The sequence below is a fragment of the Sorghum bicolor genome, chromosome 2 (genome assembly GCF_000003195.3).
Source record: "Sorghum bicolor cultivar BTx623 chromosome 2, Sorghum_bicolor_NCBIv3, whole genome shotgun sequence".
Lineage (NCBI taxonomy): Eukaryota > Viridiplantae > Streptophyta > Magnoliopsida > Poales > Poaceae > Sorghum > Sorghum bicolor.
Genome location: NC_012871.2, coordinates 73,231,842 through 73,247,685, shown reverse-complemented (window position 1 = coordinate 73,247,685; position 15,844 = coordinate 73,231,842). Strand labels below are relative to the sequence as shown.

Genomic DNA, 15,844 nt, shown 5'->3' with positions numbered 1-15,844 from the left:
CTGATCATATTATTGATGGTCTTAACTTCTGAGTGGTTCAAAGGACACATGTGTCTTAACTCTGAATCATGTGTTTAGTTGACAAAATTCTTGTGAAACTAATAGCTGATCATATTATTTCGTATCCCTGCCTTACTTTGGACTTTAAGACACATGTGTCCTTTGAACAGACGGATTAGTACTAAACTGCAGTGCATTTAAAACACCATGGTCCTTTCCTATTCAGATTGTACTCCTATGATCCTATCAGCTACGTGCCTATCATTGACAAATTATCATGTTATGGGACTGCAGCTGTATTGATCTGCGGTCCAGCGAAAAATTGACATGCGAACGAAACCAAACTACCTTGGAAACTCAGAAGTTGAGACACTCTAGCTGAACTTGTACAGATGTAACAGATCTAAGAAATGACCAGAAAAGATTCTGATGAAGCTAGTACTTGCCATTGGATGATGTTTTGCAGCAGCGTCATGGTTCATCAAGCTCTAGCTTCCTTCATTTTGAGAGCCGTTCTGGGCTTGCTGTGAGGCTTTTGGTGAAATTGGACAGGCCGGTTTTGCCCGGTCCTAAGTCTATAATAATAGTAACAGTGTAGAGTTCAAGTTGTAAACGATTCCTAACGAGATAAGACTATCCTACCCTATAAATTTAAAGGGTAATCTGATCAATCAAAATCAATCTATATCTACTTTTCATATTGCATTTCAAACCTTAGCTTTTGTAACCCTTCTACAAGTATCTACGACAACCTTAGCTTTTGACCTTTTGTTATTACCACTTAATCGTCGTGCTTGTAAGCATCAACTCAATTATCAGATGAGTTCGCTCTTAGGCTTATGCTCAGGAACAATGGAGAAGAAGAACAAGAAGGACAATGTAGCAAGTCTGTCATACACGGTGTATAGACCAAACAGATCAGGGTTCTAGTACAGTGTATTAACTCCCCGCTTGGTCTCTTTGATTGTTCTCTCATGTGCGCAACGCTTAACATCAAATGATAAAAAAAAAATTAAGCATGTTTGATCCGATCCAACATCCAATCGATGCATGGACGATGGATACAAATACTCCTACAGCATTACAAACAGCCCATCGGCATCACAAACATCCTCATGGGTGGATATCGATCGACACAACTTCTGCGCTCGCATTGACGAGGGCAGCCCAATTATATGGCGGGCGCACATCAATGGCGATGGTACCGTTGCATCGCAGGAGCATGTGGCCTGCTGGAGTCTGCTGCAAGCGAGAGGATGTCGATCGCCATTCATGAGCAGCAATTACTATGGCTGTGTGGCACAGCCTTGTGCCCTCAGTACGCAATCAAGCCCAAAGCTAGCCCTCTTGTATAGGAGTATGGCTGTTGCCATCTTTCGAGCACTGTAGTGCTTGGTCCATAAAAAATGGGCGCACACTCTCTCGATCAATGCTGCTTGTGCAAACAAGCGATTCTTAATGCTTTGTTAGGTATCTATATGGTCCATACAGGTTAGCCAGGTAGGCACAACATGCAGGGCACAGTGCACATTGCTGCTTTCTTTTGGAAGAATCAACAGTACTGGCTGCTGCTGCTGCCATGATTCATTTGCCAATACGAATAGCAAATTATACCAGCTATATTCATTCGGTATCTTTGTTGACCACCACCGTACCCCATGTGAGTTGTGAATGTGATCGATGGCATTAGCTAGATAGGGAAACTCAGTCACGCTCCTACTTTTACTAGTAGCCAGTAGCATAACAAAATGCCAACTATATTTGGCATCTGTAATTCCGTCTTCCGTGGGATTTATTTGGCTTGCACGATCCATTTTACCGTCCTGTCGATTTGGTTGTGGGATTTATTTGGCTTGCATGATCCATTTCAGGTCCTGTCGATTTGATTGTGGTACTGTAACCTAAGGTCTATGGATGGCGAAAACCTGCCCATGATCAAGTTTATGACTTTTCTCGCATTTATGTAGTGGGATTGATGGATGGGATCGATAATATTTGGGATTGATGGTTGACGTACACAGCGGCTACTTCATGGTTAGTTGTTGACTTAGGCTTTGTTTAATTCCAAAAAATTTCAAGATTCCCCATCACATCGAATCTTGCGATACATGCATGCATGGTACATTAAATGTACATAAAACAAAAACTAATTGCACAGTTTATCTGTAAATCGCGAAACGAATCTTTTAAGCCTAATTACTCCATAATTAAACAATGTTTGTCAAATAAAAACAAAAATACTACGATATCGAAATCCAAAAAATTTTGCGAAGTGAATAAGGCCTTATTCTTTCGTTCAGCTGCCCAGAAACGGGCCAACGAGCTCAAGCCAGACTACAAAGTCCTGCGACTTAGGTTAATTAGCGACATCACAACATAGGTCTTGTTTAGTTAAAAAAATTTGCAAATTTTTTCAGATTCCCCGTCACATCGAATCTTTAGACGTATGCATGGAGTATTAAATATATATAAAAATAAAAACTAATTGCACAGTTTGGTCGGAATTGACGAGACAAATCTTTTGAGCCTAGTTAGTCTATAATTGGATAATATTTATATCAAATACAAACGAAAGTGCTACTATTCCTATTTTGTAAAATTTTTTGGAACTAAACAAGGCCATATTATCACTTTTACAGTTCACTATAAATCAAACACAAAGTCTATTTACGCGACCTGTGGTGTGCTGGCGTGCGTGTGATGGGTGCGCTCGCGCCCGGCTCGGATTCATTTATTAATGTATTTATATAAGATTTTGATGTCTGAAATAGTTCCCAACAGTATTTTTTTCATAATAAATCAGCAATAGCTATGACTTTTTAGACAAGCGGATACACTGACAGAGGAAGAAAGTACGGTGACCACACCTTTAAGAGGATGTTTAGTTCCCAAAAAATTTATGAAACTTTTAAAGATTCTCCATCACATCAAATTTTACGACACATGCATGAAGTATTAAATATAGATAAAAAAATAACTAATTACATAATTTGTTTATAATTTGCGAGATAAATTTTTTGAGACTAGTTAGGCCTTGTTTAGTTCACCCCGAAATCCAAAAAGTTTTCAATATTCTCCGTCACATCAAATCTTGTGGCACATGCATCAAGCATTAAATATAGACGAAAACAAAAACTAATTACACAGTTTGTCTGTAAATCGTGAGACGAATCTTTTGATCCTATTTAGTTCATGATTGGACAATATTTGTCAAATAAAAACAAAAGTGCTACAGTAGCGAAATCCGAAATTTTTTCGCAACTAAACAAGGCCTTAGTCAATGATTGGACAATATTGTTAAATATAAACGAAAGTATTACATAGTTATTTTGTAAAATTTTTTGCAAACTTTACAAGGCCTAAACTCTGACGAAATATAGTATATTGCGCTTGCGCATGGGAATTCAATGAGGATATTATTGTCCTTGGACAATCGTCAACGAAGGTCCTTGGCTCCCGTGCTGCTGGTGCTGACGTGATCCGACTCAACCGCGTTGCGGCTTTGTACCGACTAGAGGCGAGGCGACGTACACGTACGTGTCCGCGGACGGCTCAGCTCACCAGCAGTCTTACAGGCCCAACAGGCCAACACAGGCCGGCAAGCTGAAAGCCGAGGCCCGTGCCGAGCGCGAGCGGTGGGGAGAATGCCGGGGCCTGTCTGAGTGCGGCCGGCCTAGCTCGTACACTATCGTATCGGACTGAAACTGAATCGGTTGATTTGATCATTGATGGCAAGTACAGCGCTGTGAGAGTCAGCTTTTCTACACTGATTTCTCTCCTCACAGCAGGCGTGTACTACAGCGCTGAGCTGATGAGCAGCCGCAACACGTTCTGGGTTCTGGCAAGCACCGTGCGCAGCGATGTGCAAATATAATGAGAGATTATTAAGACCATGACAGAGTGACAGAGCAGAGACGACTTTAGCAAGCCCACCACCAGGCGTCCAGCCCGTCAGCAAACGGACAAGACCGTACGTAGCGTACAGTGGCGATCTAGGGGTATTTCCATGGAAATACCTAACTATTTTAGTATACTTTTATATAAATATATGTATACACTTATATATATAAATGTATAATGCTATAATATATAGTATTTTGCACATTTAAGCTCAAAACATGTAAAAAACTAGCATTTCAATTAGAAGTCTATATTCTAGAAAGCAAATATTAGTTTAAAGTTGCTAACTTGCAGTACAATTGACTATATTTTCAACCTATAGATTAACTTTGTGAAAGTAGGAATACCCAATTTTAAAATTCTGGCTCCACCACTGGTAGCGTAGCCCATGCCTTGTTTAGTTAAAAAAAATGCAAAATAAACACTATATCACTTTCGTTTGTATTTAATAAATATTATCTAATCATAAATTAACTAGGCTCAAAAGGTTCGTCTCACAAATTATAGGTAAACTGTATAATTAATTATTTCTTTTTTTATATTTAATACTTTATATACGTACTGTAAGATTTGATGTGACGGAGAATGTGAAAAATTTTACATTTTTTTTTTGAACTAAACAAGACTTTGAACGTGTCTGACTCTCAATGTACCACCTGTTTGCAACGGAGCAAAACAATCGTGTGTATGAATGATGATTTACCAGTTTGCAACAATGACTGGGTACTACTCCTGTTCGATGATTAGTTTTTCGGCTGATATTGATTTATTTTGAGAAAAAATTATTTTATAGTTTAAAAGGAATGCTCGTAAGTTCAAGTGGACAGAAATAGATTCCGTTTGGTTGTATCTTGTATGATTTATTTCACAAAAGATTATCACCTTTTTGTTTTTCTCAATTGGTGCTTGTTCGCTGAGATCTCACCTGAATCTGTCAGTCATTTCATTAGTGTTTTTTCTCTCATAACAAATCAGTCAACAATACTTTCTGTTATAAGTTTGACCCCTTCTCATTCATGAAACTCAGGCCTTTTAGTTTCATTTTTTTATTTTAACATTGTAGCACTTTCGTTTTTATTTGGCAAACATTATCTAATTATGGAGTAACTAGGCTTAAAAGATTCGTCTCGCGATTTACAGACAAACTGTGTAATTAATTTTTATTTTCATTTATATTTAATGCTCCGTGCATGTGTCATAAGATTCGATGTGACGGGAAATCTTAAAAAAAAATTTAGTTTTTGGGTGAACTAAACAAAATGACGTGCCGTTGTTTAAAGGATAAAACTATTACAAGTTAAAGAAATACTAGCTACACCTGCAGTCTATAATTTCCAGTAGCAGGCAGCCGCCTAGGCCATACAGTACTTTTAACGTGTCCGACGACTGTACGTAGGATGAAGCGAAAGGGAAACATGCGTGCACGTCAGCACGTGTATAAACCAACCTCAAGTACACTTTGGCGTTTGAAAAGGTTAACTCGGTTATTCATATCAAATCGGCAAAGGTATATATACTAGTATAAAGGTAAAAGCTTTATTTGGTGCAGACGTGGACATGCACACAGCACACACATATATATAAATGGACCTCCATTTTTTATGCTCACATAAACTGGTGTCCACAAAACAAATATAATTATTACATAGTGTTTTTGCGGTCCCACCTGGTGACCCAAGCATATTTGGTGCCTCTATTTTCCTTGCCTCGAATTCCAATCTCATTCTCGCCCCAAATCTCCTCCTCTTGTGTGAGACTAGCCAAAATGCCATAGTAACAAATTCCAAAATAACTGTCCTCATTCATTCACCCTCCCTCCAAAATGACTACTTAAAAAAAACAAAAGAAAACAAAAAGGTTCCCATCTCTCTCTCTCTCTCTCCCCTACACATTCACTCCCTAGTCTCACCAACCAAACCCAAACAAAAAAGACAATGAAATAAAAAATTTAGTCGAGAGATCCCCACTGGCTTGATGAGTGTTGAGTAACTGGTCTCTCCGGTTCTAAATCTAAACATCTCAAAACCAAAATCAAATGGGGCCCACCATCTTTGGTATAAAAAACAATTAGGGCTCAAAAGGGACAAAAATGTTGAGAGGAACAGTGGAAAAAGGATTTACAACAAAAATACTCCGTTGAATTTAAAAATCCAGCAAAAATCTCCCAATTTTCTCCTCCTCCTATATTAAACTCCCCCAACCCCCCTCCTCCTCCAGTCGTCCCCGTCCCTCCACTCCTCCCGTCGAGCACTTGGCACTGCCAATGGCGGCTCCCGCCCACACCCCTTCGATGCGCGCAAGCCACCTCCTTTCCTCGTGAGATCGACGCACCTCCTCCTCTCGTGCTCCATTCCCGCTCCTCGTTCGTTTCTTCGGCCCCGAGCCAGCCATCGCGCGGCCGCCCCCCGCATCTCGTCGTGCTCCCACCCAGGTCCTTGGCCTCCGCCGTTCTTGGACAGGGGCGCGCCGCCGGTGCCCACTCCGCGGAATCCGACTCCCTCGTGCCGCTCCGTACGGTGGGAGAGATCCATCAGGCCGTGAGCGGGAGGGGCGGCGTCCACACAACCGGGGGGGACGGGCAATGGCGGCCGTGGCAGGCCCACTCTGCACGTGGCTCGTCGCCGCGTGCTTATCTGCGGCATGCGACGCCGAAGAGTACAAGCAGAAGCATTGCTGCCCCGGCGGAAGCGGCGCTGGGGGCGGCGTCATGCTCGGCCAGCGCCGCCGCCTCGGCGCGCGGCGCCGCGGCTTGGCGCGCTCTGGTGAGACGAGATACACTCAGCATTTGGTTGTCTCATGTCCTTTGTTCGCTTTGTTAGATCCTTGCATGCACATACGTGTGTAATCCTAGTGTAGTTTCTCAGCATCGGTAGTATCGCCCAGGGTAAATGTGCGATTTTTTATCCTGTTTTCGGCTGTCATATTCTGCGTTTGCGATGCGTAAGCGTAATGCGTCTGCAGGACGAGGACTATTCTCTGGATTGTGCTGAGGATCTTGTGTAGTGACTTGTAGTAGTTTAGTCTGCGTGGGTTTTAGGTTCCCCTGCTTCTGCTTGGGATGCATTCGCTTCTGGCTGCTGCTGAACTGGTGTCTTCAACATCATTTTCTTTCAGTTTGACTTGAGAATCCGGATAGAATGGGTTTTTCTCATTCCTAATATAAAATATTAAGGGTGGTTTTGGAAGACTCCATAACGCCCAAAATAAATCAAAGAATTAGGGGTCACATTTGTCATGGCCCATCTTGCATCAAACAAACAATTTCTTTAGTTTTGTCCAGTGTGCATGTTTGTTCACCCTCTCCAGGCTGCATTTTGTTTGTCACTCAAGCTGACAAGGGTCTCAACAAATTGGTTGTGGTTTGCAGGAATGGCTATGGCTGTTGCCTTACAAGCTGAAAGAAGTGTCATCGAAAAGAAGAAACCCGATATCAAACAAAGGAGGGTGGTTGTCACTGGCATGGGTGTAGTGACACCATTGGGCCATGATCCTGACGTGTTTTACAACAATCTTCTTGATGGTGTTAGCGGAATAAGTGAGATTGAGAGGTTTGACTGTTCCAACTTCCCCACGGTAATACAGAGCATATGATTTACCTTCAATTTTTTTTGGGAGTGGTGCTTGGGCTGGTTTTGCAATTTGGTCAAATGTTACCATGCAGTGATTGATATTGGACTTTAATACAGAGAATTGCAGGAGAGATAAAATCATTTTCAACTGATGGTTGGGTTGCACCTAAACTTGCAAAGCGGATGGACAAGTTTATGCTATATCTGATAACTGCTGGAAAGAAGGCATTAGAAAATGGTGGACTCACCGAGGAACTGAGGAATGAGTTGGACAAAACCAGGTGTGGGGTTCTCATTGGTTCTGCAATGGGCGGCATGAAGGTTTGTATTCTCACAGTATACTAACATTTAGTTGTATATCTTGATGAATTACAACTATCCATGGAACCTGTTTCCCTTATCCTGATACAAGTTATGATGGACTGTCAAGCAGGTTTTTAATGATGCAATTGAAGCACTGAGGGTCTCTTACAAGAAAATGAACCCATTTTGTGTTCCTTTTGCAACTACGAATATGGGCTCTGCAATCCTTGCAATGGATCTGGTGTGACATGATCTGATTCTTTTTTTATAATTTTCTATTTAGATAACAGTGATTACCACAGCTCATACTTTCTGTGACTTACAGGGATGGATGGGACCAAACTATTCTATTTCCACAGCTTGTGCTACCAGTAACTTCTGTATTCTTAATGCAGCAAACCACATCAGAAGAGGTGAAGCTGTAAGTAACTCCAACCTTCCATGTTCTCTTTGAAAAGTAACTTTTTATTTGTGACCTTATTCATAATCTTTCAGGACGTTATGCTCTGTGGTGGTTCTGATGCACCTCTTATCCCAATCGGTTTGTGGCCCCAATTCCTCGTTCTTCTGCCTCCAGTTTACCACAGTTTGTCTTGGTCTTTGCAGTCTAAGTGTCTTGACCATGACATGCAGGATTGGGAGGTTTTGTGGCCTGCAGAGCACTTTCACAGAGGAACAGTGACCCAACGAAAGCTTCTCGCCCTTGGGACATGGTTAGTATCTTTTATTGTGCAAAACAACATTTTTCTGGATAAGTAATCATCATCATCATCTAGTACAAGCACATCAGCACCTTGTTGGTTTAATTAACTTACTAGCTTGACCCATTTGTTGTGCTAGAGTGAGATATTTGATCTTTACGTTACAGGGTCGTGATGGTTTTGTTATGGGGGAAGGGGCTGGTGTCCTCGTATTGGAAGAACTTGAGCACGCCAAGGTTTTAAACATGCAATTTCAGTTGCCCCTCTTTATAGATCTTTCAGCTGCTTGTTTCCAGTTTAATGGCCTGTGAATCTGTGATTATGTTCAAACATTACTTCCTCCTGAGATCTGTGCACCGTCTCCAGGAAAGAGGTGCAACAATATATGCTGAATTTCTTGGTGGAAGCTTCACATGTGATGCTTACCACATGACTGAGCCACATCCTGAAGGTGAAGTGTATATCTTGACACTGCCTTGCCATTTTCTGTTCTTTTCTTCACTTGTCTTCACTAATTAAATATCAGGAAGAGGGATTACTCTCTGCATCGAAAAGGCACTAGCTGATGCAGGGGTAGCAAGGGAAGAAATCAACTACGTGAATGCCCATGCAACGTCTACACAAGCAGGTGACTTGAAGGAGTACGAGGCTATCGTGCGCTGTTTTCGCCAGAACCCTCAAGTATGCCACCTGATGGAAGCAATTCTACAGCAAATTTATATTGCAAACCATCATATTGTGAACCATCTAAATCCCTTTTTTCTGTTATGAAGCTGAGGGTGAACTCGACCAAATCAATGACCGGGCATCTTATAGGAGCAGCTGGTGGAATAGAAGCAGTTGCTTCTGTACAAGTAAGGAATTCTTAGTACCCTTAGGGCTTGTTTGGCTGCACACAAATCCACCCCAATCCACATGGTTTGGGAGGGATTGAGGTGGGACTTAAACTAAATTCCACCTCAATCCCTCCTAAACCAGGTGGATTGGGGTGGATTTGTGTGCAGCCAAACAAAGCCTTACAGGGAACATATTTACTTGGCATTATTCTATTAATAATACAAATTTTACTTCACTGAATATGAACTATGCATTTATAGCATTGAATTCTTCATGTTCATTGTATCTTTCTGTATGTCCAATATAGTGAATTTCAGTGCAATTAGTAATTTATTGGAGGACATGAACTCTGTAAGTGAAAGTTTCGGCACATAACCTATTACTTTTCTTTTGAAAAATAATCACATCACACAGTATTACCCTTTAATGTCTCACTGAAATATTTGTTGAACATAGTGGCACTAGAGCTAAGTTATTCTAAAATGAAATTTACCTACGTCTGCCTTTTTTCTAGATTATGTTGTGGTCCTCTGGCTGAAATTATGTACAGATACATGTATCTTTATCTTGCTTTCATTTCTTTATCTTCAAGCAACAGTGATATTGCAGACAGTTATTCTTTCGCAATGAACATTGGCATTTGGGTTTCATTCTCATGTAGTCATGAACTATCTCATTCTTTGTTGTTACCAGAGCATGTGTTTTGCTATCGGTTTCACTGCAAAATCGGCTCATCCTGGGAAGTTCTTCTTTGTTGTTCATTGCAGGCTATAAGAACTGGTTGGGTCCATCCAAATTTGAATTTAGAAAATCCAGAGGATACTGTGGTAAGTTCCTTTTGTGATGCATGATTCAATGTCATTTTTCCCTTCTTTCTACTTCTACTAAATAAGCTAGATATGAATGAAAGAGCAAAATCTATATGTTGAATGATGTTTTAATGCTGATTTTGATACAGGATGTGGGCGTCTTGGTAGGATCACAGAAGGAGAGATGTGAAGTGAAGGTGGCGTTATCCAACTCATTTGGATTTGGTGGGCACAACTCATCAATTCTATTTGCCCCCTTTAAGTGAACATGACCGACGAACTGCCATCTTCCTCATCGTCCAAATGGCTTAATATATCTGGGACTCCACATAGAAGACAAGTGGACTCTGCAACTTCCTCCGTTCCACACATACTACATGGAGGTCCAAACCGAGGTTATACTATGCCATACACTTGAGCGAACAAAACATCAGCCCCCCTACATGTTTCATCTATATCACAAAGTTGCAAATATATGGTAACTATCAAAGGACTTACCGTACCTGGGCCAGTGTTTTCGCCATCACCATACCTGCCCATTGTCAGTACTATTTCGTAGATTTGGAGTAGTCCCGTAGCTAATCCTCTTCCCTGTGGAGGTGATGGGATTTTATGTTGTATTGATGTTGTCAACAATGTTGTTAGCCATGAATTGCTGGTTCCACTGTAAACATCGCTGGACGTTTTTGCTTTGGTTGCTTTTCTGCTGGTCCTAACTGAGTTAAAGATTTGTAAATGGCCACGCTGTTCGGCCTCTCATGTGTGTACCAGGAGCGGATGAGCTTGCCCCCGGGAGCAGCAAATAAGGACAGCTAGCCTGGCAGTACGCATTGTGAGTTTACTGAAGCCAGGCATCAGGCTACTGCTCTGGCAGTACGCATAGTACGTTTTGCTAGCCTGTTCGGCTGCTTATAAAGGTTGGCTTTCAGCGCTGCTACGGCTGGAATGCCTCTCACATAACTACTGTACAAGCAGCCAATTTACTGTTGCTATGGCAATATATCGATGAAATTTATTGTTGCTGAAGACCATGTATGATCAAAATCCAATATAAGTCGTAAAAACGCGCATTCACTTTAGCACAAAACAAAATGTGATGAAATGTTCCAAAGGAACTTGAAGACAATTCAATAATGCTATGCCAGTGAGCTTAACTGCTTTCATGAACCATGCATGATAAGGAGAATTTGTGCGTCAGTGTTGTGGCTAAGAGAAACTCTTGATTACATAAAGCGCAAGGCCATAGATGATGTCTAGAACCAGCTGCAGTGCTAGATCTATCAACAGCGATTGCATATCCTTAGAGGGGGGTTTTTTTTTGGAACGCATATCCTTAGAGCTACATGCCTGGCTCTCCATGGTGGATAATGAAGGCCATGAGCCCATGATCCATCACTTCAGATGCTCATGGGCGCTGATGGCGACTAGGGACGAACTCTTCTTTTTAAAGACAACTGGACTGGAAAAGATGCTTTCGAGATTTGATGGAGCTTCTTACCATCCTTTCCATGGTGGATAATATGCATGCATGATCCATCTTATCTGCATGCTTCAGTTCAACTGACTACATATTTCTGCCTGCAAACAAATACAGTATAAGATTCAGAAGCATATCGCGCGTATTTATACCCTCTTAATGAAAAACAGGCTCAGTTGAGCACGGTCGCGAAAAAAAAATCACACGTATTTATTATTATTACGGAAAGTACATTGTACACGCCTACCGATATACCAACTGCATTAGGGCACTCACAATACAGACTCTATCATAGAGTCTAAAGTTTTTATTACCTCGAACAATGTGGACTTGGAGTCTAAATAAGACTTGGAGTCTTATTTTTTCTACCTCTTTCTCTAATAAATATGCTGCTACATCAGCAAAATACCATAAATAATATGTAATTAAGTGTCTTGGACTTTGTGATATAGTCTTGCATTGTGAGTGCCCTTATTTAGTCAACAAAATAACTCCCATGAATCTCAATTCTCAATTTACATGAAGATGAATTGAAGTATCCTCGCCACAGCTCGTAGGGGGACTGCAAGGAATTTGACCCGCCCGAGGGGTGGCTGGAATGCGGTTACCCATCACCTTTTTTTTTTTTTTTGGCTCCGGCAGGTTCTGTGTTGCAATTGCAAGGTTCTTGGAAACTATTGCCATGGACGACGACGATACAACTGTCAGCCGTCGATCAGAGGTAACACCAGCTATGCATGGTGGCAATTATACAGTGCCAGCAAAATGGTAGTATCATCCGTAATGTGTTCTGATTTCTGAATAGCCTTTGGTGCTTTGCTTCCAAGACTCTGTTCTTCCTGCCTGCTATGTATTGCCTGAATAACTATTCTACTGGAGTTCACTGCAAGAGACGAGAAGACATCTTGTAATTTTTGTGCTTCGACATACAGTCCATGTATTATCTCCATCAAGGCATCAAGTACATTCTAAGTTGTTCATTCCGTATCAAATCATTAAGTTACTTTATATGTCCCAAGTTAAACTTCTCTAATTTTGAGCAAGCTCCATTTCCAATGTCTGATCATATTGGTGTCAGTGAAGAGGTACTGTATGGTGAGTAGGAGTAGGAGGAGGACTATTTTGAGTGTCACGGAGGGAACTCCACATTCTGTGACTATTTCGGGTGTTCTGTGTAGGCATACACAGATGAATTCATCAGCCATATATTTAAGGGCCTGTTTGGTTTAGAGCCTCCCAGACAGATTCATCTTCAAGCATCAATTACAGACCCAGGTGTTCAAAATCAGTCCCCTGAGATGAGTGCCTGTGCTAGTATGCTTGGTTCAGAACCAAACATGGAAAGGCAGACAATTTACTTTATACAAATTAAGTTGCATGTACCGAAATATTTTACATAACAGCGCTTGTATTAGTCTTTATAAGTATGTTTCAGGAGTATTTTAGGTTGTTTTGATGACGGTGTAGATGGAAAATTTAGATACAAATTGAAGATATTACTTCAAGTTATATTCCATAATGATGTATGTGCGTAAATTATATCTAAATTGAGGACTATTTTTGCATTATCTTTCATAATGTATATGTGGGTAATGTAGATGCAAATTGAGGTGGTTATTTTAAATTATCTTAATTTAGATGCAAATTGGGTTGGTTGTTTTAAATTATATAATATCAAGTAGTTTATATAGAAAATATGGAGTTATTTTGCATTATCTTTCATAACATTAAACGTGGATTTTTGTAAATTTATGGATTATTTTAAATTATCTCCATAATGGCATGGATAATTTAGATGTAAATATAGGGAGTTATTTTATATATCTTTCATAATGTAGACGTTCATTAAAAAAAATAATGTAGACGTTCGTTTTTTTTATAAAATACAATAGATTCAATTTTTCATATCAGCAATGGTGATTAGAGTATAGCGAATCAAATATTAGATGTTTCTGATTATTATAAAAATTTATATTGTTTATATTTTTTTCTTGCGTGCCTGATGACAATTATAACATGGAGGCTATGTTTGGACTTTTAATTAGTATAATAGTAAAATAAGATTGATAAAGTTGTAGCTTCACCCCAGTTGAATCTGGTATTTGATTCCTGATTTCCTGCCTCGCTGCCGAAAATTAACAATTCTGGGCCTTGTTTTTTCTTATTTGGGCTGTGCCATGTGTATGCAGACTATTTATTGCACAAATGATGAACAAGGTGAAGAACAAGTCACTTAAAGGATGCATCACGATGGAATTGGCCCCGCTAGTTCATGCCAATATATAATTACTCGTACGTACAAGCAATCTAATTCATTTGAGCATCACGTTTTTATATCGAAATCAAATCACATACATGAACACCTCGAGTTGGGTCAGGTGTACAGAAATGCACGGTCGACGTAGACATGGCGATCGTGCAGTTAATCAAGAGCATGAGAAGTTGAGAACCATTCCCCATCCCACCCTTGAACGTCGTCGCCGATGCCATCATCCATGCTGAAAAAAAAATTCAAATAACAAGCAGCTGAAATGCATATCGCAATTCATCATCATGTATAATGCTCCCTCCATCCTAAATTATAAGTTATTCTAAAAACTTTAAAAAGTCAAACTACCTCAAGTTTGATCAAAATTATATCATAAGATAATAACATTCTAGGTATTATTAGGTTTTATTCATTAATTATATTTTTATATTATATCTATTTAATGTCATAAATCTTTGATTTTTCTATAATTTTAGTTAAATTTGAAATTTTTTAACTCTCTATGATTCTTAGAATGATTTATAATTTCGAACGGAGAAGTAGGAATGAACTCTCCGGACGGAGGTCTTACCACGGCAAGGTAACGTGTTCGCCGTCGTCGCAGCGACCCCCCTCGTAGCAGCAGGTGTAGTCGCCGTCTTCGACGTGCATCCTCGTCGCCAGGACTCCCCCCGTGACCGCTCCTTGCTCGGCGGCAGCGACACCAACACCGTCTTCACAACAAAACCACCGCCACTCTGCCGGCAAACCGGCCGCCGTCGCCGCCACGTCCTCCGCGTTTGGGGGCGCGCGTTGCCCGCTCTCGAGGATCTTGCTCCACCATTCGGCCACGTCCGCGGCCGCCGCCTCGCTCCACTCCGCGCCCTGCATCTCGCCGCCGCCGGTCGATGGCTGCGCCATCATCTCCCCGCCGTCCAGAAGCACCGGGACCAACGCCGCTGCTACTGGTGATCCATGACCATAGGCTTGGGCGGTCGCCGTCGTCTCCACTGCCGGAGGTGAGTACGAGTACGAGGCAGCCGGTGATGGTTGGGTCAATGGAAGGCTGCCAAAGAGATCTTCACAGTCGTCTTTGGCACCGTCGTCTACAGAGACACCAAAACCTTGGAAGCTAAGGTTCAGTCCTAGCGGCTGTGCAGGCAGGCTGCGAACCAAGTGCTCCAAGCCGGCTTGGTAGTGCTCCAGCTCCACCAATAATCCCCCCATGGCGGCAGCGGGTACGGGTAGTGGCAGTTCAGGTGGCGTGAGATCATCACAAGGAAGACGAAGGATGGGTGGCGGTGAGCAGTAGCTATAGCTACTACCGGCAGCAATCCAGTGCGCAGGTGGAGGGTTGCGCAACGGATTGGCGAAGGAGGCGGCGGCGTAGCTCATCGTCGTCGACGGCGTATGCGCCAGAGATGATGCTTCTTCGTCAATCGCCGCTTGGCTTCGACGATCCTGAAACGCCACTTGCTGCGCCTGCTGCTGCTCGTCTTCTTGCTGTTGCTGGAGCTGCTGCGCAATCGGTGGCTCCTCCTGACGATGCTGCTGGTAGTAGGTGGATTGCTGCTGCTGCTGATGCCTCGTGCTGCTGGCCCGGTGGATCTTGAGGGCGGTGACGATCTCCCGCCGCGCCTCCGCCATGTTGAGCAGCCTCTCCTGGTAGGGCCTGCTCGTGTGCGTCCTCCTCCTCGCCTGCCTCTTCGCCTGCGGCTTCACAGCCAGTGCTTGCAGCTGATCCATCTCCTGATGAAGCGGCCGCAGCCGATGGTGATGATGACGATGATCGTGTGGTATGGTATTATTGGTCATGGTGTTGATCGGTGATGATATATCTTGGGATAGATCTTGCTGTGGATGCCCCAGCTGAGAGAGAGAGGTGTGGTGGTTCTTCTTGGTTTGTTCCTAAAAGAGGAGGAGAAAGGAGGTCAAGAAGTTGCAGCTAGTCTAGTCTGTGTGCCTGGATGAGTAGCTTGTCATCGTAAGCGCTGTGATCA

The 15,844-nt window shown here is 42.0% G+C and overlaps 2 protein-coding genes across 2 annotated transcripts; one reads left to right on the top strand and one right to left on the bottom strand.

Annotated features, from left to right (window-relative positions):
* Nucleotides 6,105-10,855, top strand: LOC8079188 (3-oxoacyl-[acyl-carrier-protein] synthase II, chloroplastic). Its single transcript, XM_002463136.2, has 13 exons — nucleotides 6,105-6,662; nucleotides 7,268-7,473; nucleotides 7,587-7,790; nucleotides 7,903-8,013; nucleotides 8,098-8,193; nucleotides 8,268-8,313; nucleotides 8,406-8,485; nucleotides 8,641-8,709; nucleotides 8,840-8,924; nucleotides 9,000-9,154; nucleotides 9,247-9,327; nucleotides 10,078-10,137; nucleotides 10,269-10,855. The coding sequence occupies exons 1-13, from the start codon at nucleotides 6,482-6,484 to the stop codon at nucleotides 10,383-10,385; spliced, it is 1,491 nt and encodes a 496-aa protein (XP_002463181.1). The 5' UTR covers nucleotides 6,105-6,481; the 3' UTR covers nucleotides 10,386-10,855.
* LOC8079187 lies at nucleotides 13,866-15,844 on the bottom strand. The gene is made up of 2 exons (XM_002460970.2): nucleotides 14,437-15,844; nucleotides 13,866-14,094 (listed from the first exon to the last, which is right to left on the bottom strand). Exons 1-2 carry the CDS (start codon nucleotides 15,657-15,659, stop codon nucleotides 14,019-14,021), a joined length of 1,299 nt encoding a protein of 432 aa, XP_002461015.1. The 5' UTR covers nucleotides 15,660-15,844; the 3' UTR covers nucleotides 13,866-14,018.

Coding starts and splice junctions, on each gene's coding strand:
- LOC8079188 (XM_002463136.2), top strand. CDS start 6,482: ATGGCGGCCGTGGCAGGCCCACTCTGCACGTGGCTCGTCGCCGCGTGC. Junction 6,663..7,267: donor CCGCGGCTTGGCGCGCTCTG/GTGAGACGAGAT, acceptor TGTGGTTTGCAG/GAATGGCTATGGCTGTTGCC. Junction 10,138..10,268: donor AAAATCCAGAGGATACTGTG/GTAAGTTCCTTT, acceptor ATTTTGATACAG/GATGTGGGCGTCTTGGTAGG.
- LOC8079187 (XM_002460970.2), bottom strand. CDS start 15,659: ATGACCAATAATACCATACCACACGATCATCGTCATCATCACCATCGG. Junction 14,095..14,436: donor GAACACGTTACCTTGCCGTG/GTAAGACCTCCG, acceptor TTTTTTTTTCAG/CATGGATGATGGCATCGGCG.